Below are 16,480 nucleotides of genomic sequence, written 5' to 3' on the forward strand. Positions count from 1 at the left end.
TATTAGAATTTTTTGGAAAAGCACTCACAGTTCTTTTTTCGGGATCTTCTCGTGATTTTGATAATTTTCTTGAAATTGTCATTTGTCGATTTTCCCGAGTTTTCTGTCACGAGTCATTTGTCGATTTTCTCGAGTTTTCTATGAAATGTTTCTTTTATTTATACAGTAAATACTAGCTCGCTTAAATGAGCAGTATACCTCCCAAATATACAGGTTTAATTTACATTACAATATTTTACTACACAGCATACTGTACTATTCTTTCTCTTATATACCGCACATGCTATTGTTCTTTTCTTGTTATATTGCGTGTTTTATTGTTCTACTATACCTTAGTGTAGGAAAAACTTAACAATAAATATCAAACTCGAAGGTGCTACGATGATGAGCTTAGAGCGAACACCGTAGGCAACACGACGAGGACACTTAGAAGACCAACGTCAAAACAAATTCATATCACTAATCACTTTCCTTAGTTTAAATAACCCATAGGATTTCGAGGTGGTTTGCCTAGCACAACGTAAACCCTCACATATCACCTTTAGGCTTTTGCACAACACTGTTGTGCAATTATAAATCCTAACACTTTAGGATTTCGAGGTTACTGTACGGTACGGTCTATACGGTCCTATCTTTTTAGACTATTTGCACGATCAGATATCATGCGAACATAAGTCCTAAATTCTAAAATAAATTGCATCTAAATTCTAAAATAAATTGCATAAATTGCATGATTAAACATTGAATAACATCATTTCCAAGACATAAAGCCAAACAACAGGATAGTTGGGAGGTCACCGGGGTTCTCCCTGGATCTGTGATATCCCCTACTCTTTGCTCTTTTGGATTCCGTAAAATAACTGTTCCTATTTGAGTCACTCCCGTTTGATTTTCCCATGTCCAATCTTGAAAACCTAAACTTTGAAATCTGAAAGGTAAAACCACTGATCTTAATCGAGAGTTTTCTTAAGTGACCCGGTCATTTAAGATGTAATTAACTATAGGGGTTTGCCTCTATAGAGAAATTGGAACCCAGGTAAAATAAACTTTATCTAATCCTTATATTAGGTAAGGGAACTTGTTGGTCTCATATAAAATATTTCGCAGACCAAACGAATGTCATAAATTTTTTAGTTTAGTTGATTGAGCCTACTACAAGTGGTATGTTTATTCTTCGAGATAAGTGTTTTACTTGTGGTATCGTGCTTAGTCATCCAAACTATCCAAAATGTGAGATCATTCAAATCATCCAAAATGTGAGACTCGTTTGGTTTCATCTATTTTAAAATTAAAATATTACTTTCAAAAAATCATATTTACATCAAAAACTATTTTCATATTTTATAAAAAAAAATTTGTTTTATAAAAAAAATTTCCAAAAATTATAATTGGTCGACAAATTCTGGCGACTCCGCTGGGGACTAGTTCCTCTCTCCATCTTTGATCGGGTGGTTTTCTTTTCAAAATGTGAGATCATTCAAATTATCCAAAATGTGAGACTCGTTTGGTCTCATCTATTTTAAAATTAAAATGTTACTTTCAAAAAATCATATTTACATCAAAAACTATTTTCATATTTTATAAAAAAATCTTTTTCCAAAAATTATAACTGGCCGACAAATTCTGGCGACTCCGCTGGAGACTAGTTCCTCTCTCCATCTTTGATCAGGTGATTTTCTTTTCATATATCGGTAGTGTGCTCATGTCACTCGTGGGCCAGACTGCTGTTCTTATGTTGACATACCATACTTATTTCTTCCTTAAGCCAGTATAATCAACACTTCTTAGATTCTAGGAGTGTCTGCTTAACCATCCTTAAGCAGAAGGGTTTAGGAAACCCTAGGGTTTAGTGGGGTGGACTCTCAATAGATGTGGCAGGTTAGGAATGGTCTATCGAAACGAATCCAATGCGAGGCCAACACCCTGCAATTCTTAAAACGGGTCCATGCTTCATTCCTATTTGATCTTAACTTGTTGTGAACATGTTATCACTAAAATTACACTCTCACAATCTTCCTTTTTAAACTCCAAACAAAACGAAATTTCATCAAAATTTCAAAACAAAATAAATCACAAAATTTGTGACAAAATTCACATGAATAAATTTTAAAGGATACCTAGTTCATAAGACAAGTGCGTTAACTTGAGTACTGCCACTGAAATTGAAGACATTGGACGTCACTAACTTCCAGAAAACTTTCAAATGACAGAGATAATGTCTTCACCAAAGTTGATCATTTCTTTCACCACTGGAGTGGAGTTTACTGTTAGCAAGAGTGAGCTACCTAACTTGGCAGTCATTAAATTTGGACAAGAATTTTACGATATTGAAGCCAAGTTCGGAAATGTCGCTGTTGCCGTAATGAAACCTAAAATGAACAAGTCCGTCGAACTTGTGGAATTTAACTTGGAGTCTACTAAGGAATTTTACCCTCTGAAGAGAGTGTTGATTGAAAAGAATTCTGCTGTTGCTGTAAAGTACGCCACTAGGAGCGCAAAGACCGCTCTCAGAACTGTTTTTGCTTCTGCCATTGGATTCACCGCTACTACACCAACTATTCCACTAAAAAAAGGAAAGGAGATTCTTTACAAAGAAGTGTCTGTCGATGCTTTTGCCTCGCCGTTTTTCGTGTTCGAGATTGGGTCCAATTCAAAGTCCATGCGACTGACCAAGACACAAGAAGGGAGGCGCAACCAGAAAGTTCTAAGGGCCGAGAAGGCGAAAGCCATAGAATTGGCTACTACTAACACAACCCTCCGACTGAATGAGACATGATTACGTGATACCTCGCCTCTACTCATGGGGAGTAGCTTTCACCAGTTGTCTGCTACCTACGGAAAGGATGGAGTCTATGAGGTCGCTACCACATCATCACCACCATCTCTCCATAATGGTCCAAGGTCGGTGACGACATTCGAAGGAAAATTTGAGATAGTGGCAGGGGTGGACAAAGTATACTCTTTCAGAAAAAAAGTTGTAGCAAAGATGTTCCAGGATTTGATTAAAAATCCCAAATTCAGATTACGAGAGTCAAAGAGGCCGGAGGAAATCGACAAGAAAGACCATCCCAATTACTGACACTATTACAGACTGCTCGGACATACTATAGAGAATTGTATCAGCTTCGAAGAATGACTTAAGAAGAACTTAAAAAATGGGAACATAATAATTTCAAAAGAGTACTTGACAGAGCCTGAAGAGATTCTATCAATATGATTTCAGCTGATCCAGTTGCTCAATCTGACTTCTACACAACTATACCAGTGCTCACCAAAAGAGGTGAAGCTCATCAAAAATCTCCAATTGACCTTAAAGTTGTCAAAGGAAAGTCGATCGAGGATACATTGGAAAAGGTTCGAGCCGACATTGCATGATTGTCTGAAGAACGAAGAAAAGATATGGGTGATGTACCCTACGACCCGTCAAAATATGAGATAGAGGGATTCGCAGAAATCAACGTTATTGAGGTCAGAGCCACCTTATCCTCATGCGATGCTCCTTTACCCACTGAGGAGAACCCTGAGGATGAGTTGCAAAGAGCCATTCAACAATAGATCAACCAGATGAAGGAACCACTAGAAGAAATGACGACTGTTATAGCTACCATTCAAGGACAATCACAGTCACCACCGATAGTACCCCTTGAGGCAAGCCATCCAGAAAGCGTCCATATCGTCGATGATAAGAAGGATTGCACTTCGGTCAATGAAGATGATCAACCAAAGAAAGACTTAGTTCATGAATCAATACCAGAAAAAGACATTAAACAAAAGGTAGAACAACAAGTGAGAGAAGCCCTGACTCAGTCAAAAGGAGGGACATTGATTCAGAAGGGTAGACCCTATCCCGAAGAATTTGATAATGTCCAATACCCTAAGGGCTTCATACCATCGTCGTTCAAGACATTTGATGAAACAGGAAACCCCCGACAACATGTTGCACACTTCCGAGTAAGTTGTGGCAATACGGGGGGTAGTGACGCGTTGTTGTGTCATCAATTTGTGAGCAGTCTTTCGGGAATCGCTTTTGACTGGTACGCTGAACTACCCAATGACTCAGTGACAATATTTGCAGAATTGGAAGACCTCTTTGTTAAGCGGTTTGCTGGAGTTAACACAATATCACTGTCGGTGATCTTGTGGTGGAGCGACAGAAGCCAACTGAAACATTGATGGACTACATTCTGCGATGGAGAAATTTAAGAATGAAGTGTGAGCCACAACTCCAAGAGCAACACACAGTCGAAATCCTTCTAAAGAGCATCCATGGTCCAGTGGATTTCTTACTCAAGGGATTCACCATCAAGACATTCGAGAAGCTGCTTAGAAAAATTGTGAATCTTCAAGAAGAAGCGAAACAACTTGAGTTTTTTGAGAAAGCTGGGAAGCTAGAGCCATTGAAGATATATGAGACAGTAGCAGTCAAGAAACCTGGGATAGTAGCAGTGGTTGATAGAAGCAAACGACCGTTGCAGATACAAGTGGAACAGTCTCGACAGATCTATCAACGTCCTCGTCAGAATATTCAACAATTATCTCAGTAGAGACCTCGCCAGACATACGAAAGACAAGTTTCAATCATGAACACTCGATCAAATGGGATATACTCTTTTAAAGATGAAGCAACAAAAAAAATATTCCGCAGTCTAATCAAGAATCCCGAGTTCAGGTTGCCCAAGCCGAAGAAGCCTGACGAGGTCAACAAGAAAGGACATCTGAGATATTGCCCGTACCACAGATTTATTAGACACACCATAGAAGAGTGTTGCAATTTCAAAAACTTGATCGAGGAGAAGTTCAATAGTGGGGACATAACGATCGCGGAAGAATATTTGAAAGAAACCTGAAAGAGGTTCTATCAATATGATTTCGATCGATCTGTTTGTTCTAACCTATTCCTACGCAACTGCAAACAAATGAAATGCCTCTTGGCTACTATTGTACAACTATTTTTTGTTTAAATGGGACATTAGCTAGATTAATGTTAGTTTGTCTCATCCCTCCCACCGCGATGAATGAAATAAAAGAAAGTTTATTGTTGTTCAAGATTCTTCAGTTTTCTGTTTGTTGCATACGTTCAGCAGATAACCTCAAGATAAAGGAAAAGGAAAGTTTTTTTTTGGGAAAGGAAAAAAAAAACAACTGACTTAGAGGCTTAAACTCCAATAAAATGATGGTTAAGCAGGGGGTGATATAAGATGAGGTTTGAGTATTTTGATGACTTCAGGGGAGAACGAAATTAATGTCCTAATAACTGAGTCATCCACTTTAAATAATTCAGACCGAGTCCTAAGTAAATTCCAGAAAAAAATAGTGTGATTATAATACAAGTAGTCGACTAAGAATATCATGAGCCTTTTAATCTTCTGCCAAGTGATTGGGTCCTAGCATTCGAATGAGTTATAATATCCTAGAATTCGTCTTAAGAAGTATTTGAGGATTATTAGTCAGAGGAGTTTGGACATTCAAAATATTTAAAATATGTTCCAACAGATACAGTAATTCTCAGAAAACAAACGAAGCAAAAGAAAAAAAATTGTGAGTCCCCTGAGAAGAAGCTTGAAGTGAGCATAAAATCAAAAATTGGTGTCTGAATTCAGACATTCAAAATCTTTAAATCATGCTCTACCAGATATAATAATTCTCAACAAAACATGGAAAAAAAAAAGATTGTATGAAAAATTTGATCCAAAGATCAAAGCAAAAAGAAAAGTCTCCCTGAGAAAAAGTTTGAGGTGGACCTATAATCAAACATTGATGTCCGTGTTTCCCCTAATTAATAAAACTTGAAAGTTCTCTTAAGGAAATTCTCTTGATATTATATTCAGGAAAAAGTTAAGTGATCTTGTGTCCTTTGGTCGACTATTAATTGATTCAAAAATATCTTCGGTAAATGAAAAATGTTTTAATCACAGGAGCAAAATTTCTGAGATCTGCTTAGGCTCAGGAAGAAAGAATTAAAATAAATGGCTATGTTATTAGCAAATTAATGGAAATTCTACCTGAAGTAATATCTTTCAGTGACCAGAAGATTCAACCTCGACATCAATTCAAGGATGTCAAAACAATTTCTCAAGACAATGTGAACAATCTTTACAAAATCAGTGATAAAGAAAAGACAACTGCCACAACGACGGTATAAGGTTGCAGCCTCTCGAGCTATGACGTCCTTAAAAGTAACATATATTTATGTGTACTTGACAGAATATAATTCTGATAGTACCTTAAAGAATGTGTTTTTTTTTACATGTCTCTAAGTCAGTGGATAATACCTTGATAAGTACTATGCATCTCGGTATTCAAAACCAAAACTTTGTTCTTAGAAACACGAATGCCACACCTATCTAAAATTGGGTCCAAATCTTAAAACAAATGCAACAAAATAAAATTCAAGATCAAGTAAATCTCAACATTAAAATGAAATGAAACACAACACCGAACCAAATAAGCAAAACAATAAAAATCAAAATTTTGAACATCACTTCAAATTTCGACCTGGTCAACTTGAGCCTTCTAGACTTATCACCAGCGTCATTTCTCTTAGCCTGAAGTTTTCTCCCACCAGAACTCTGGGTCCTATTGCTCGTGTGAATGGAGTTGGCTGGTTCTACAGAACCACATCTCTTATCGCATGGACATTGTCTTCGATCACCTCTTGGGATTGGTTTAAGTCTCTGACACTCTCTCCCAATGCGATCAATTTTATCCTGAGATTTGGCGTAATTTCCTTGACAGTCGTCATTTCTCGACTAAATCTAGTTCGGATGTAATGTCCCTGACGGTTGTTCGAGCTGTTTTAGTTTATCCGCACTTCACTAACTCTACCCGTGGGCTTTTGTCCTATTTCCTGTCCTAAAGGTTGTTCGAGCTGTTTTAGTTTCTCCGCACTTCACTAACTCTACCCGTGGGCTTTTATCCTATTTCCTGTCCTAAATCGTGGACTTATATTGGAGCTTGGTTATGCATTTCCTGGTTTCTACCTGTGGGCTTGTTGTGAGGTTCGGCTGTCCCTTTTCTTACCCTTACCCGTGAGTTCCTATCTTCTTTCTTGAACCCACCCGTGAGCCTGTTGGAGGTTTATTCGGGCTCGTTTTACCCTCTTGATTGCCCTGGCCGTGAGCACTTATATGTTATTTTGGATAATATTGCATTTGTACAGTGCGGGAGGCTTGTGGTTGAAATTGGAACTAGATGGTTTTATTGTTTACAAGATTTTAGGAATTTTGAGGATGTCATTTGTGGATTATATTCCTTTGATTCAATTGGAAAAATTTGAAAGGTTCTTAAAACTTCATTTTGGGAAAGTATAAAATTGGTATGAACTGGATCCATGAAAGGATTTGAAAACTTATGAAATTGTAATTCAGAAAGAGTTTGGAGGCTTGACATTAAAATTCAGATAACATAAATGTCACAAGCTTGGGTGTGAATATGTAGGTAGTGGTGGAGTTGTTTATACAATTATCATATTGATGCGGGTCCGTTTCGACCTGTTCGAAATAAGATTTGGAGGGGACACCCTTCTTGGGTTGATCCATTTATAAGATTAGAGAAAATGATATTCTTCTTAGATTGATTCAATGATATTAGGCCCTCCTTTTCAGATTTTTTTGTTATAAGTTTGAGGGTTGATTCACCCTTTGTCTCTTCGATCTTTTGGGTGGATCAGTTCCTCCTCTCTCTCATCCTCATTTTTATTTTTTTTTTCTTTGCTTCTTGGTTCGGTTTTTAGTGCTTATGTATGACACATAAATGTCCATATATAGTCTTTTGCTATATATGAAACCATCAAGCAAGGTCGCAAGTAGGTCAGTTTTGTTTTGGGGCTTAGGGCGATGATGACAAAGGCACGTCGGTGGTATGACAGAATGATATTCCATCCTACGACATCAGGACCCAATCCTGGAACCTGATAAACTGTAGGATGACAGTATCATTCACCGACACAAGACAAGCGGGGGACCTGTACCTTCTTAGGTTGTTGGCGGTCCTACGTCCGATGGCGTAATCAACTCGTGGAGAATCGTAATTTTTCAAAAACTGATAAAGACATAACATGATAAGAATAAATACAATATTTATAAAAAAATATTTTACTACAAAATTGACACTTCCTTTTGTATGTCTGGAATTCACATGCATACTAAATATAATTTTTTTAAAAAATATTACAACTTGATTGTCCACTTATTGATTACCAGTACCGGGTGATACACCTAAAATATATAGTATTTTTAGACACATTTTTATATCTATTTTTGAGATATTGCGCTTTAATAGAAGGTATTTTTGTGTTTTTCTTGCATATACAAATAAAAAGATGAAAAATGCTTAAAGGAGTGAAAAAAGATCAAATTTAGAGCAAAAAAGTGAAAAATGTGCAGATGAGCTTTGGCGCCAAAACACCATATCCGACGCTTAAACACTGGTTAAACAGATAAGGTCGCGCCTAAGTGTCAGAGGTCCCGCACTTAAGCGCCAGTGGCAGTAACTAGACGAGTAAAGTTGATTTTTGTGAATTTTAAAGAGGTTTTTGAGGCACTCATTGTCTTAATAGGTGGTTATAACCACCATGGACGAAAATTATCACGAAAGGATGCATCTCTTTGGGAAATACATCGAATTGGGACACATTTTGAAGAGTTTCCAAGGCACCTCTTGAAAAACTATAAAAGAAAGAAGAGAGGACTTTGAAAAGAGTCCTAAAAAAGTTCGAAAAAGTGTGGTCCTGAAAATACTTGAAAAGTGTTGAAAGTTCTCATTTGGGGAGTTAGTTCGGAGAGATTTTCAGGCACCACTTTTACTTTTATTTTATCTTTTTTGTTAGTTTATTTTGAGTGATTGTATAGATGAACTTCTTGAGAAAAAATTTTATTTTTTGCTTTGAGACTACTTTTGATTTTAATTGAGACTTGTTGTTGGTTTGACAATGATTTCTACATTTAAACTAAAGTGTGATTTTATTTTCTCCATGAATATGAGTAGTTTTCTTTATCTTTCTTCTTAAAATGATAAGTAATTAAGTTTTGGATGGAAATTATAGAAATAATTGATCTTTAATGTTGGAAGAAGTTGTGATGATTTAAATCTATGCACTTCATTTACTTCTTGATTTGACCAATCCAGATGTTAAAATTTATTGTGAGAACATGTAAGAACCGGACTGATATTATCTCAGTTAAAAATTAGAAAAAATCATCTGAGATTGTATGAAAGAGAATATAGTTCATATGATTGAGCGCAAATAAATAAGGAAATATTCATTGAAGGGTATAGAGTTAGAGTACTTTAAAGTGACAGGTTAAAGCTCCCAACTTGGTTTATTATTTTAAGTTCTGATACGAGATGTTAGCACCCAGGTGGAGGGAATCGAGGGAACTCTAGAGTAAGAGCTAGTATTTTCTCTGCCTAGCCGGTCTTCAGAACTATTCAAACTTTAAATTAGTCAATGTTCTTTCTAACAATTATAGTTAGGGTAAAGAATATTATTGCTTATATTTAACACAACATAATTTGCATACTTCCACAACAAAGTTTATATACTTATTACTGATTCATGATAAGAAGAAATATATTTTTCTTATTAAGCGTTTTTCATCTACAAAACTCTAGTTATCTTTTTAAGTTGTTACTGTTTTGTCAAAACATCAAAAATACCAAAAATATTTACATTTTTATTACTGCAAAATAGATTCAGTTTAAGTAATTATCTTTTTAAAAATAGAAGTATTCTAAAAGTGCATATTGTATAAATTTCCTGTGGGTTCGATATTCAGGTCTTAATCAAAAAGCCCTATATTACTTGATAACGATACATATATTTGCGTAGTATCCCAATATATATAAATTAAAAGTTAAATTCTTATTTTTCTTCAGGATCAATTTTTTGGTTTTGTTGCAAAGTAAGAAAATATAAGTGAAATATAATCCGAATTATTGTTGTACTTTGCATATTAGCAGTATCTAGGGATCACCGGGCTAAGGAGTACCCTCCTAAGTTAGGTTTAGTAGAACACCCTTGTAGTTGAGTGGCGGAATTTATAAATCCAGGTGACCGATAGTAGCGTTCGACGTCCCTCGAGTACAAATATATTATATTTGAGCCTAGCCCCGACCCGAGTGTTTGCGGTCCATTCTTTTCGGATTTTTCGTATGCTTTATTGGAATTTTTTGGAAAAGCACTCACAGTCCTTTTTTCGGGATCTTCCCGTGATTTTGATAATTTTCTTGAAATTGTCATTTGTCGATTTTCCTGAGTTTTCCGTCATGGGTCATTTGTCGATTTTCTCGAGTTTTTCAGGAAATATTTCTTTTATTTATATAGTAAATACTAGCTCGCATAAAGGAGCCACAGACCTCCAAAATATACAGGTTTGATTTACATTACAAGCATTTTACTTCACAACATACTGTACTATTCTTTCTCTTTTATGCCGCACATTCTACTGCTCTTTTCTTGTTTTATTGCATGTTTTATTGTTCTGTTACACACTATACCTTAGTGTAGGAAAAAACTTAACAATAAATATCAAACCCGAAGGTGATACGATGAGGAGTTTGGAGCGAACACCGTAGGCAACACGACGAGGACACTTAGAAGAGTAACGCCAAAACAAATTCATATCACTAATCACTTTCTTTAGTTTAAATAACAATCCATAAGATTTTGAGGTGGTTTGCCTAGGGCAGCGTAAACCCTCACATATCACCTTTAGGTTTGCACAACCCTGTTGTGCAATTATAAATCCTAACACTTTAGGATTTCGAGGTTACTGTACGGTACGGTGTAAATATTCTTATCTTTTTAGGCTATTTGCACGATCAGATATCGTGCGAACATAAGTCCTAAATTTTAAAGTAAATTGCATTCTTATCTTTTAGGCTATTTGCACAATCAGATATCGTGCGAACATAAGTCCTAAATTTTAAAGTAAATTGCAGAATTAAACATTGAATAACATTATTTCCAAGACATAAAGTCAAACAACAGGAATAGTTGGGAGGCCACCGGGGTTCTCCCTGGATCTGTGATATCCCCTACTCTTCGCCCCTTTAGATTCCTTAAAATAATTGTTCCTGTTTAAGCTACTCCCATTTGATTTTTCCATGTCCAATGTCCAATCTTGGAAATCTAAACTTTGAAATCTGGAAGGTAAAACCACTGATCTTAATCGAGAGTTTTCTTAAGTGACCCCAGTCATTTAAGATGTAATTAACTATAAGGGTTTGTCTCTATAGGGAAGTTGGAACCCAGGTAAAATAAAACTTATCTAATCTTTATATTAGGTAAAGGAACAGTTGGAACCCAGGTAAAAAAAAACTTATCTAATCTTTATATTAGGTAAAGGAACTTGTTGGCCCATATAAAATATTTCACAGACTAAACAAATGTCACAAATTCTTTAGTCTAGATGACTGAGTCTACTACAAGTGATATGTTTATTCTTCGGGATAAGTGTTTTACTTGTGGTATCGTGTTTAATCATCCAAACTATCCAAAATGCGTGACTCGTTTGGTCTCATCTATTTTAAAATTAAAATGTTACTTTAAAAAAATCATATTTACATCAAAAATTATTTTCATATTTTATAAAAAATCATCCTTTTCCAAAAATTATAACTGGCCGACAATGCAATAAATATATTAAATTAATATTTATAGAGATAGCATGAACAAAACTTATTAAAAATAACATAATAAAAAAGCAAAGTTAAATGAATAGCAAGTGGTAGAATGTGTAGCCGTAAGACTATTATGCTTGATGTGAAAGAATTAAGAAAGAAAAACAAACAGACCAAAGATAAAATAGCACGTTATGGACTTTGGAGATGCTTAATATTAAACAGAAAAAAAATACAGTAGTCATTAATTTAATAATAAACGCAGGTCAGACAAGAGACCTGTGTCAATAAAAAATGCCGCTCAGATTAAACTGCCACAACAAAATAAAAGCTGCATAAAACCCCTTATTTTGCAGTGATTCAAAGGCATGAAAAGGAATGTTGTCCGAAAAAGTTAAAGAAAAATTCACTAGAAAATATACCTTTCAATGATGGTTTTGACTTTTGGTTTGCATTTCATAAAAAAGGCCACAGAAATATCCTAATAGCTACTTAAGCTTGACACGGTAGAGATGCAAGGAAAAATGAGTCTTCCAGTCATGTAGAGATGGGAAGAGTTTGAATTACCGGAATGCCTGTTTTCATGCCTACACATGTAACTGCATTATGCACAAACCCAGTAAGTTTTAGCGACTCCTCTTCAGGTGCAAGTCTCACTGCATTGAGCAATAAGTTTACATGAGATGCGTGAACAAAGCCACTCTTTTTAAAAAAATATCAACAACACTACAATAGCTGCACATATTAACCAAACATTACAATATAGAAGTTCAAGATTTCTTTCTAAACATCAGCGTGGACAATCCATGAAGTTTCTAACACAAAGGGCTGCTACATTAACTGCTCTTAAGATAAAAATATTCAGATGAATGATACAATTAAAATTCTTCTTGAGTTCAAGATTGCATTGATCTGCGTGTTTTAAACAATTAAAATAGAAAGACAATAGGACCAAAGTTGTGCAAAAAAAGTAAATTGCTTCTACTTTTAAAATCTTGTTTAATGCAAAAAGATATTCAAACTTTACAATTAGACACAATGATTACTCTATGTCTCACCATATTGCACAACATTTATAATATTTGGAAGGCAATTGAGTTTAAAATGGCGCAAATCTGGGCAGGTATTTTTTAGATGAGAGTTTTGCATGGAAAAAGAGTGATATTAAACTTAATCATATAATTGAATACCATCCTTCTATTTTGGTTGGAAAAGCAATAACCAATGGGACACTAAGGAAAACTCAAATATTTTAAGATTTTAAGACAGTAAAAATAGATTAGCTTCAAGGCCTTCAAATCAGGTTCAGCCGAGACCATTCCAGACTTGACTTTTTTTTTTATTATTATTTGTGGTTGTTTTCAGAACTTTCGATTAAGCCTCAACAAGATTACAGTTTTAGCAGAAAACTTTAGAGTAGCTAATAAAAAACTATCTGAGTTTCATCTAGAACTCCATTGGCAAACGTTTGAGTTTGTTGCACGCTCCCACACCAGTACATTTTTTGATTCAGTACAAATAAACTAGTTTAATACAGATAGTACCAAACTTCCATTGGCCAATCAAAAGGAGATGAGACGAACTATAGTTGGACCAGACAAATTTTCAAACTTTTAATGACTACTTCTATTTATGGTTGAATTTCTAGCATTTTAAATTTGATTTATTTTGTTAGGTTCAGTTATCTTCTTTGGATAAAAGCACGCAATTAAAATATTTTGATAGGTTTAGATTAGAGTTTAAAATTTGATCTTATCCATATAATTATATCTCTATAAACAGAGATTCCTGTCATGTATTGTGCATTGATAATTGATGATTGATTATTTAACTTATGATAAAATGGCTTGTATTATGCATTGATGATCAATGAATGAAATATTAACCTTATAATCATATTTCTATAAATCGGGATTGAAAGCTTGTATCATGTATTATGCTTCAATTAATTTATAAGTTTCAACCAAAGTCTTTTAAATTCAATTTTTTTTTTTTTAATTTGTGATTGATTTCAAGAAGTTCAATCAAAACTTAACCAGTTTAGTGTGAAGTTCTCAAGTAGAAAATAGATCAGTACTAACATTCCATCAAGATGTCCTCTTACAAACTTTCAAGTGTGTTGTACACTCCCGGCCACCACCGAATTTTCTAGTTCGATATTCCTCCCATAACGGTCTTTGATCATGAAGGAAACAACCTGTACGCCACAATCCCATCGTTGGCTAGCTCACAACTATATCGCGAGGTTCAAAATTTTTGTACGCAAGTTCGATGTGCATGGAACTCTGGAAGCAACAGTCCCAAAATTCTTGTGCGCGGTTCAACACGGAACTATTGGGAGCTATGCAGAACTCCAGGAAGCCATGAGTCGAATTCCTATATGTGGGTTCGACGCAATACCTTTAGACTACGATTTTGTCATTGGTTCTCAACTTGCTCAAATCGTGGTTGTACTGCTCGCTTGCTCTAATCGAGACTGTATCGCTAGGGTGTAGGCAACGATCCAGTTGGTTTATTCTCAGGCAGTAGTTGTCAGCTTCACCATCATTTGTTTACCATAAATCTTGTTCTGATAATAATTTGATACAAATCATAGCAATTTCTCACATAAATTAGGGCATAAAATAATATATTATATTTCATAAAAAACAAATTGAAACAATATGATTCCGAATGTAAAAAGATAAGCACCTATAATTTGAAAGGTAGGCGATCTCTTCTAAATTCTATAATTAGAGAGGTAGGAAATCTCTCCCAAATCCGCGATCTCTTCTAAATTCTATAATTAGAGAGGTAGAAAATCTCTCCCAAATCCTAACACTAAGATTCACAACCACAATCTCATGCAAAACCTCAACCATAAATATATTAGTCATTTTTATACTAAACAATAATAAATAACAAATAATAAAATTGCCTTTAGGCGCATAAAAAAACTAAATTACCCTTAAAGACTGACGTAACAAGATCCCAAGTCCTTAGTCTCAAAAACTGATGAGGGAGAAGCCTTCAAACGGTTCACCTCATATACATAATCTCCAGTGAGAATTATATTGTCAACATACACAATCTGTATGACTCTTTTACAATCATTTAAATGTCTTAAAAATATTGTATGATCTTTGAACCGTTGAGTACATCATTGACCTTTAGCAAACATAATAAATTTCTCAAACCACGCCCTCAATCACTGTTTCTTTGTGACTGTTTCAATCTGTATATGGATTTTTTAAAGTTTACATATCATTGTGCCGAACTTCTCATTAAATCTCGGAGATGTATCCATATACACTTCTTTCTCCAAGTCCCCATTAAAGAATGCGTTTTTTATATCCAACTGGTTTAGGGGTCAATCAAGATTAGTTGCAAATAATAGAAGAAAACTTACATAATTTATGTTTGTGACTAGGGTGAATTCTTCTAAATAATCAAACACATATATTTGAGTGAACTCTTTGGCAAATAGTCGAGCCTTATACCGTTCTAGAGAGTCATCAGAATTATATTTGATTGAGAGCACACATTTGCACCCAACAGTTGTCTTTCTTCTAGGTAGATCAATCAATTCTCATGTGTCATTTTTTCAAGAGCTTTCATCTCCTTGAATACAACCTCTCTCCATTTAGAGACATTTAAAGCATGATGCACAATACTATTAATCTTCATACAAGACAATTGTGAGGTAAACACATGAAAAGCAGGTGAGAGATTTCCATATGACACATAATTGGATAATAAATATTAGGGCAAGACATTTCCCCCTTTACAAGCAATAATGGGAAGGCTAGAGTCATTAGACTAAGGATTTGAACAAGGCCCGAGTTCAGGACTAGAAGACTTGGGATTTGAAAATGAAGTGGATTGAACATGGGGTAAAGGATTAATGAGGACATTACATGGAGGGTTCGCGGATTTTGGGCGATGCAAAGAATTTGTAGGCCCTTTCATTTGAGTTGTCCTCTGCCGCAAGTAGAGAATATCAAATGATAGCACTGTCAGTTATTTTTCCTGTTTTTTCTTCATTATGAACATCATGAGATTACACCATAGGAAAACTTGAATTGTTTGCAATATTTAAAGGACTTAACACACTTTCTCTTAATATAACATTGCTTGGGTTTTCAAGTTGAACGATCAAGGTTTGGGAAAAACTATTTTGTGAGTCTTTGATTTGAAGAAAATCCTAAAACTTGATATTCACATCTTTGTTTTGTTCCTTCCCTGGAAGATGAGGTGAAAAAAAGTTATAATTCAACTAAAGTGAGATTCATGGTAAAAAATTTTTTTTTTTGAATTGAGATAAAAATATTTATACCGCTGTTGACCTCATTTTTCGTGAGGTCTAGTATTTCTCGTAGGAGTTAGGATCTAGCCTTAGGGGTCTTCCTGCGACTATCTTAGAACCTTAGAAGTGGGACCCGCCTCGTTTTAGTTCGACCTACTTTCGTCCTCTTTTGGAGTTTCGCGTGTGTGGTATCGACTTCTAGCACTTAAAAGAATGAAACCGACATGAGGAAACCCAAAAAGGTGGCCTTCTGCACAATTCACACTCCCGCGCGCATAAGCTTCGCAATTCGGAGAGTCGACGTGTCCGACCGCCGCAATTCGCATTGCCTGCACTGTTACCTGTCGAATGCTCAAGTAAACCTTTTGAAACGATCGATCGCGGGTCGAAATTTTGGGAAATTTGAATTTCGACACGTTTTTGACCCGATTGTCGACGACGTCGTCCGAGCGACCCCGGATGACAAAACAGACTGCACCGGCGCGTCCGGAACGTCGATTTTGCTCGGGGAGGACACCCATTTTGTCGCGTCGCCGCACGCGAGTAAATTGTGTTTTAATTAATATATATATA

General features: G+C 35.5%; 1 protein-coding gene across 3 annotated transcripts in view; it reads right to left on the reverse strand.

The window, feature by feature from the left end:
- LOC110027099 overlaps positions 1-16,480 on the reverse strand; it is a 42,787-nt gene that overhangs the window by 13,964 nt on the left and 12,343 nt on the right. For all 3 annotated transcript variants that reach the window (XM_020728385.1, XM_020728384.1, XM_020728386.1), the window contains exon 4: positions 12,190-12,278. In XM_020728385.1, the coding sequence (XP_020584044.1) occupies positions 12,190-12,278 (89 nt within the window). The remainder of the gene's footprint in view (positions 1-12,189; positions 12,279-16,480) is intronic.

The sequence above is a fragment of the Phalaenopsis equestris genome, unplaced genomic scaffold (assembly GCF_001263595.1).
Source record: "Phalaenopsis equestris unplaced genomic scaffold, ASM126359v1 Scaffold000413, whole genome shotgun sequence".
NCBI lineage: Eukaryota > Viridiplantae > Streptophyta > Magnoliopsida > Asparagales > Orchidaceae > Phalaenopsis > Phalaenopsis equestris.